Source organism: Pteropus vampyrus, unplaced genomic scaffold (assembly GCF_000151845.1).
Source record: "Pteropus vampyrus isolate Shadow unplaced genomic scaffold, Pvam_2.0 Scaffold302, whole genome shotgun sequence".
NCBI classification, from domain to species: domain Eukaryota; kingdom Metazoa; phylum Chordata; class Mammalia; order Chiroptera; family Pteropodidae; genus Pteropus; species Pteropus vampyrus.
Window position 1 is genome coordinate 650,831 of NW_011889083.1, and position 8,773 is coordinate 659,603.

General features: G+C 36.0%; 1 protein-coding gene and 1 gene segment (V, D, J or C); both read right to left on the reverse strand.

The window, feature by feature from the left end:
* The window catches only part of LOC105303201 (T-cell receptor gamma chain C region C10.5), a 33,948-nt gene extending 27,315 nt beyond the window's left edge, over positions 1 to 6,633 (reverse strand). Inside the window, exons 1-2 of the mRNA XM_023521283.1 lie at positions 6,584 to 6,633; positions 6,191 to 6,490 (exon numbers count right to left, since the gene is read on the reverse strand). Of these exons, the coding sequence (XP_023377051.1) occupies positions 6,191 to 6,490; positions 6,584 to 6,626 (343 nt within the window). The 5' untranslated portion in view covers positions 6,627 to 6,633. The remainder of the gene's footprint in view (positions 1 to 6,190; positions 6,491 to 6,583) is intronic.
* Positions 6,634 to 7,922: 1,289 nt separating this feature from the next.
* LOC111730132 lies at positions 7,923 to 8,573 on the reverse strand. The segment is given in 2 exon segments: positions 7,923 to 8,269; positions 8,528 to 8,573. Coding segments are annotated over 2 exon segments (393 nt in total).
* Between the last annotated feature and the right edge of the window lie 200 nt (positions 8,574 to 8,773).

Here is an 8,773-nt window from a genome sequence, read left to right on the forward strand (position 1 = left end):
AAAAAAAGACTGGAAAAAGAAGAACAAATGAGGCCTAAAGTCAGCAAAAGGAAAGAAATAATCAAAATTAGAGCAGAAATAAATGAAATTGAAAACAAACAAAAAAAATAGAAAAAATAAATGCAACAAAGAGCTGGTTCTTTGAGAAGGTTAATAAAATTGACGACCCCCTGGCTAGACTCACTAAAGAAAAAAGAGAAAGGACACAAATAAACAAAATCAAGGATGAAAGGGGAAATTATGACAGACACTGCAGAATACAAAGGATCATACAAAAATACTATGAAAAAGTATATAATATCAAATTTAATAACCTAGAAGAAATGGACCAGTACTTGGAAAAATACAATCTTCCTAGACTGAATCAAGAAGATCTGGAGATTCTAAATAGACTGATCAGCAGTATGAAAACTGAAACGATCATCAAAAACCTACCAAAAAGTAAAAGTCCAGGACCAGATGGCTTCACCAGTGAATTCTACCAAACATTCAAAGAAGATTTAATACCTATTCTCCTCAAACTCTTCCAAAAAATCAAAGAGGAGGCAATATGTCCCAACTCATTTTATGAGGCCAATATTACCTTGATACCAAAACCTGGTAAAGATAACACAAAAAAAGTAAACTACAGACCAATATCCTCATGAACACAGATGTAAAAATCCTAAATAAGATACTAGCGAACCGAATACAGCAACGTATTAAAAAGATTATACGCCACGATCAAATGGGCTTCATCCCAGGGGCACAGGGATGGTTCGATATACACAAATCGATTAATGTGATACACCACAAAAACAAATTAAAAAATAAGAATCATATGATCATATCAATATATGCAGAAAAAGCCTTCAACAAGATGCAGCACCCATTTATGATCAAAACACTTAACAAAATTGGTATAGAAAACAAGTACCTTAACATAATAAAGGCCATATATGTCAAACCCTCAGCCAACATTATACTTAACGGTGAAAAACTGAAAAACTTCCCTCTAAGATCCAGAACGAGGCAAGGCTGTCCACTATCACCACTGTTATTCAATACAACATTGAAGGTCCTATCGAGTGCAATCAGGCAAGAGAAAGATATAAAAGGCATCTAAATAGGAAACAGAGAAGTCAAATTGTCACTATTTGCTGATGACATGATTCTCTCTATAGAAAACCCTAAAGACTCCACAAGAACACTATTAGAAACAATAAGCAAATGCAGTAAAGTTTCTGGATACAAAATCAACGTTCAAAAATCCATAGCGTTCCTATACTCTAATAACAAAGTGTCAGAAAAAGAAGTGGAAAAAATAATTCCTTTCACAATTGCAACAAAAAGAATAAAATATCTAGGAATAAATTTAACAAAACATGCAAAGGACCTATATAATGAAAACTATAAGACCCTATTAATAGAAATCGAAGAAGTTACAAAGAAACGGAAAGATATTCCATGTTCTTGGATTGGAAGAATCGACATAGTTAAAATGACCATATCACCTAAAGCATTATACAGATTTAATGCAATCCCCTCAAAACCTCATTGGCATTTTTTTTTTAAAGAAATAGAACACAAAATCATCAGATTCATATGGAATCACAAAAGACCCCGAATTGCCAAAGCCATCCTGAGATAAAAGAATGAGGCTGGAGGTATCACTCTGCCGAACTTCAAATTATGCTACAAAGCGAGAGTAATCAATATGGCATGGTATTAGCAGCAAAACAGACACATGGACCAGTAAAACAGAATTGAGAGTCCAGAAGTAAACCCATATTTATATGAGAAAATAATTTTTGACAAAAAAAGCCAAAAACATACAGTGGAAAAAGAAATCCTCTTCAATAAGTGGTGCTAGGAAAACTGGAAAGCCACCTGCAAAAGAATGAAACTCGACTATTGTCTATCGCCACACACCAAAATTAACTCAAATTTGATTAAGGACCTGAATATAAGGCCTGAAACAATAAAATGCATAGAAGAAAACATAGAAACTAAACTCAAGGAATTTAGGCTTAAAGAGACTTTTATGAATTTGACCTAAAAGGCAAGGGAAGTAAGAGCAAAAATAAATAAATGGGACTACATCCAACTAAAAAGCTTCTGCTCAGCAAAAGAAACCATCGAGCTAAAGAAACAACCATCCAAGTGGGAAGCAACACCTCCGATATGGGCCTAATATCCAAAATATACAAAGAACTCATACGACTCAATAACAGCAACAACAACAAAAAACAATCCAATCTAAAAATGGACAGAGGACCTGAACAGACACTCCTCCCTAGAGGACATACAAATGACCAACAAATATATGAAAAGATGCTCAATATTGCTAGCTATTAGGGAAATGCAAATCAAAATCACAACAAGATACCATCTCACACCTGTTAGAATGGCTATACTCAACAGGACAAGTAATAATAAATGTTTGAGAGGATACAGAGAAAAAGGAACCCTCATACACTGCTAGTGGGGACTGCAAATTGGTACAGCCACTATGGAAAACAGTATGGAGGTTCTTCAAAAAACTAAGAATTGATCTACCATATGATCCAGCAATCCCTCTACTGGCTATTTACCCCAAAGACTTGAAAACTCATATTTGAAAAGGTATTTGCACACCGATGTTCATAGCAGCATTATTTACAGTGGCCAGGACATGGAAGCAACTGAAGTGTCCTACGATAGATGGTTTCCTAAAGAAACAGTACACATATACAATGGAATATTACTCAGCCATAAGAAGAGATGAAATACTGCCATTTGCAACAACATGAATAGACCTTGAAGTAATCATACTAAGCAAAATAAGCCAAACAGAAAAAGTTGAGAATCACATATCACTTATATGTGGGATATAAACCTAATGAACAGGACAAACAGAGACTCATGGTCATAAACAGTGGACTAATGGTTACCAGAAGTTTGCGGGGAACGGGGGAAATAAAAAAAGAAAATGTTAAAAATATTATGTATATATAGTATGAAAAAAAATAAACTAGCATTTAAAGAATAAAATAAAATCAGAAAGATCAGTTTCAAATTCCAGCTCTCTCACTCTTAGTGATGTGTCCTTGGCACTCCTAAGGTCTTCGGTTTCTTCATCTTTAAAAAAATAGATGATAATATCTATTTCTCAGGACTTTGGTAGGTTTCAAATGAGATAATGTGTTTAGAAAAGATGGTGTGAAATTTCAGCCACAGATAATTCACTTTCTAAGAAAGAATGGAAACATCTTAGTCTTGTGTATAAAAATCAATAATTTTATTTTTAACCCTGCTTTATGTAACACAGGCACACAACCTACTCACCATATTTTTAGGTGACTATGTGAAGCAACTAAAATTCTACTTCAAACCAGGGGAAGCATGAATAACTATATATAAATAATAAGCAAGTCAAGTGAAGTAAAACACAAGTTTCAACTGAATTACTTGAAGTTTTACATCATTTTTTCAGATTTGATTATGATTTTATAACTGACCAACTTCAAACAACTTTGGTAGACCATCAAAAGCTATGAGAATACATCTCATTTTTTTTTTAAGGATGTGGTTGTCATCTTGAAACAAAATAATAATTTATACATCTTTTTCAGATTGGTTTATCTTTTAGAAATTTTAATTAAATCTGATACATGAGTAAGTTACAGAAACTTCTATAATAAAGATGTCCAGAAGACAAAATTAACATATTATCTGACATTTACAAGACATAAAATCACATACCACCTGTGAGCCACTAACTTTCACAGTTTGACATAATCTTGATTTCACTATCACTTAGATAAAATCAGATGTGTTTCTATATAATACAATAGATCATTGGAAAATACCAAGATACTTGTTTATAAAAAGTGAAGGCAGTGTTTGCTAGAGGCCAGGTCATTTCACTTTCAAGCAGCTTCTTCCTTTAGCAATTTACCATCTATCTTCATTGTGAACTTGGTTATCTTTTAGTCTCTTGGGGCTCCTTTGCACTTTGGATACTTCAACAGGCAGCTATGTACAATTCAGGTACTTCTTAATCTATACAGCACCCACAGGCAAACATGTTTGATGAAGCATTTGTTTTTCTTTTCTTCTTCTTTTTTTTGCAAACAAGAAATTCTTGTCTATTCTGAATAAGTATGCATGAAAGGCACTTGTATGTGAAAGAATCTCTCTTCAGGAAGAAATACTCTATCTTAGCTCAAAATCTTCTTTCCCTTTTTACTCTCTGCTCCAAGATCACAAGCTATGGCTCTGTGTGCTCTGGTAGTAAAAGGTAGGAAATTCATAAACTGGGGTCTACCATGAATTAGATACCATTCATATATTTATCCCTATTAGGCTTCACCTCTACAATGGTTATTAGTATTATAAGGTAGAGGGGAAACTAAGAGCTAAGAAGTTTAAACTGAAGGGGGATTTGAATTTAAAATCACAAAATCACAAACCTTGTTCTTTCAACTACTTCATACTGCTTGCATGGAGTTGGAAAGATATGTGTGGCAGGGACAGTTTCCAGATCTATTCCAGGTCTGTATAATTTAGAAGATCTGTATCTCAAATTGGCAAGTATAAGAAATGGTTGATTTGCATATCTTAAAAAGCAATGGACAGTCAGTACAAGCACCTAACAAAAGAAGCTGTGAGGACTAGGTCTAGTTTAATTTGAATATCCAACTAAATCCTACAATTTAGCTTCTTTTAACTTGTCCTTGAGTTACACAAGGAGATAAAAGTGTCCATGGGAATATTTGGGCCATACAGCGCAAATAAACATTATTTGAATTAAGTGATTATATCTGTCATGAGCTTGCTGATTACATGTGTAAGCTGGAAAAAAAAAAAAGAGTTTCTAAACTTGCATTAAGTTAGAGAGAAAGGACTGGAATTTCTCTGCATTGGATCTAAGAGTTTGGGTTGGAGGCACTGTCTGGACAGCCAATTCTAGTCTCAGGTGGTGCCCCATGGGGTTTGGCCTGGTTTGTGGTTTACCTTCTGGCCGGTGAAACCACAATTCCCACGGTCTCTTGTCTCTTTTCTCAGATCTCATATCATGGGAAATGACCAAAAAATAGTCATGTTTTCTCATCTCTTTTTCTCTCATTACCAGAGAAAGCAAAAGATGAGGAAAGTCAAGAAAACATCTGTTTTGTGAAAGATCTTTGCCATTGTGTTAAATGACACAATATACCTTTGCCCTTTACTGAGATAGGAAAGTTTAGAGAGAAAAATAATACAAATTGAGGGGACTGGAGCCAAGGAGAGGATCTGGAATCAATAATTTTGTTCTGGATACTTATTAAACATCCAGAAAGAGAGGTTTCAGCTGTAAGGTAATGATATAGATATTGTTGTTATTACTATTGTTCTTGTTATTGTCAAAGTGCGCCTGGTAAGACTTTGGATATAAAAGCGTCCCGAGTCATGTTAACAAAACATAAAGCAGGTCAGAGTTATCAGATTTGTAACCAAATATGTGACCATCCAGTTAGGATTGGTGCCAGGTATCAGAATGAAGAGCAGGGGGAATTTGGGCCTTAGTTGGGCAGGTCCTTCTATAACTGGCAAAGATTTACAAATATATTAATGAGAAACCAATTTCCACCTTCTATATGCCCATATGTTTCATGTATGTCTGAGGGAAACTATTCTAATTATTGGGCATTTCAGAACAGATAAGGAACTACAGAAATGAAGGGGAGTCACCATGGGAAGACATCATGGAGATAAATAGAATTTCGAGTCCATCACCTGCTGACCTTTATCTCTTCTCAAAAGTGTGGAGTCACATACTTTGCCTATAAGTCAGAACTTACTGGCTTCTGAAGACATCACTTATGAAGACAAGGCATAGTTATTAAAGCTTCCTTTTGAAATAAATAAAATTTTGCTAAAAGAAGTTCAATACTAACCACAAGAAAGGCAGGAAAAGACAGTGAACTGAAAATCAAAAATGCAGGAGGAAACTTACCTCTGTGGTTAATTGAACAAGTCACTTGCCATCTCCAGGCCCCAGCTTCCTCATTTGAAGTGTGGGCACTGAGCTACATAGGACGAAGGGCCCTTCCTGTCCCAAAGGTCTATGAACTTATGATTAAGATCATTAAAGAATCTGTTATAGTTGCTCAAGTGTGACAGGAATTGAGAGTTGGTAATAGAGAAGGTTTTCTTACAGGTCCCTTGTAACTCTGCGGCATTGTGAGATCCCAGTAGGCACAGTAGTAGGTGGCTTCATCGGACTTGACAACATTATTGATTATCAGGTAAAAGTTTCCATTATCTTTCATATCTGTCTCTAAGCGGGAATTGGGCTTGTCTTGCTTGTAATTATTGGTTGAGCCATAAAGAATTCGTCTTAGGGGCTCCCCTTCTTTTTGTTGATACCAGTGTACAATGGCATTCTCTAGGTGAACCCCAGACAGCTTACAGCCTATGTGTACTGTTCTGTCTGTTCTTCGGGTAAAGGAGAGTTGACTCTGAGATATTCTCACTTTTGTGTCTCCATCTGAAAAGCAAAGGAGAGAATTCAGAGGCACTGGAAAAGGTTGACTGGACACAAAAACAATGAAAATACAAGAAAAGAGAAAAGTCAACCTACAAACCCAAGCCAAAGACAAAAGGACAATCCATGCAGTTGGCATTGCCAATGACTAGTCAGAATAGATACTCCGAAAGGGTGTGAATCAGGACCTGGAATGCAGTGACAGCCCTTGCTCTGCAGAGTCAGGGATGGGGGAGGAAAGTTTGCTTTAGAACCAATGAAAGTCCTCAGTAAGATCTGTCGCAGTGTTATTTTATCATGTTCCTTGTATAAAGAAACTATCAGATCCCAGGAGACCACATCAAAACACCTATGTTATAATAATTCAATAATAACTTCCCCTTGGGAGCAATTTCCTCCCATTTTTCCTTAAAGTGTTGCTTCAAATATAGTTATTATTGAGCTCTTTTTTACTCCCTACATTATAGATTTTGTGATATGTTTTGTGAAAGTGTAGGTAACTATATATGGCTATCATGAGAATTAGAAGGCAAGTATCATTATTTTATAATAACTAATGAGATAATATTCCCACAACTTTAAGCAGAAATATGTGCATTTTATAAATCAATAGTTTGCAGAAGTTCATAAAGTTTGGTAAATATTAACAATTACTGTAGGTATTGCTTTAGATACTATGATGTTATTATACTTTGCTGTGAATGAAGAATGATGTTGGAGCGAAAGAAATCCCCTTGGTTTGTTTCTTTCCTCTCTTTTCCTATTCATAATTCTTAGTTTTTCAGAATTAAAACTACACTTTACCATTATTTGGAGGACAATGGAAGATATGAATTCTAAAGAGTTGCTGAGGTGACTCAGCGAAGAGCTTTAGTGATAACGGAAAACGACACTGTGATTTGTTGAACGCAATGTTAAGACTTTTATGTATGAAACCTCGTTCAGTCTTCAGCACCCCTGTTTTGTTGTTAACAATATGCCCACTTAAAATTGGAAAAAGAGAATGGAACCAATTTAGTAACTTTCCTAGATCATACTGTCGGTAAGAGGCTGAGAAGAAATTTGAAAACTCAGGTGTCTGTCACTTTAAAGGCTTTGTATCTTCCATCATTCATTCAAAGTCAACAAACCAAGTTGAGCATTGGATTATGGCTTCCTTCCCAGGAGGTTTCCCATAGATGGAGAAGCAGAGACACTCAGAAAAGAGGACACTCAGAAAAGCAGGTATAAGCCCGAGAGAGATGAGGGTCGACGATGACGTGACGAACTGAAAGAAACTTCACAGTTTGGGTTCTTGGGCTCTACTTCGGACCTTGCTCAGGACACATGTGCAAGAGAAAAGTCCTATATAGATAGTAGCTGGGTCCCTCTGGGAGGTACAAAAGAGGAGGAGGTGTGTGTGTTTGCAGGTGCGACGGCGTGGGAAGGTTTTTGTTCAGTGACAATGAGTGTTTCCATGGAGTGTATCCCAGCGGGCGCAGTAATACAGTCCAGCATCTTCCTCATTTACTTGATGTATCCTGAGGCTCACCAATAAACCACTCCGCTGTTTCCTTGCTTCATATCTTTCCTCACTAACACTTTGTTCATGGACCACATTTTCATTTGAGGAAATATACAGGATTCGTTTGAGAGGCTGGTCTGGCTTCTGTTGGTACCAGTGTATATATACATTCTTCTTTAAAATGTCTGGTTTTATTTGACATTCAAGAAATGCTGTATTTCCTCTTTTCTTGGTAATAGATGTTATGATTTGTGTTATTAGAATGTCTCCACTTGTATCTGAAACAAAAACAAAAGAAAAATTATTAAAACTTTGACATTCATTAAAATAGTATACATTTGTTTTCTGTTAATGAAAATCTTGGGGTCTGAAATTTCCATTTTCTTCCTGAAGAATTCAAGGTAATGTTGGAATTTGTCAGCTTAATTTGAGTGATGATGTGGCTTTCTTCCATGAGTGGGCTGATTTGATTGTCCATGATTTCTATCACCTCCCTTCCAATGAATGAGAGATATCCCCTGTGTAAAGCCACTCACAAGTCCAAAGAGAAGCCATCAGGATGACTTGCAGCAGAAGGAACATTCTGCCCAAACCGTCAGTTAACGTGATTGAATAATGGGATGATCACAGAGTAAATCCAAGGGCTGATTTAGTAAGAAGTGGCACTCTGAACCCACAACTAAGACACATAGACTACAGGAAAAGAGGCTCATGGTATTTCCTCCAAAACATACTGTGGAAATAGGTCTGCTAACTGAATTTATCAGCAGATTTCTGTCATT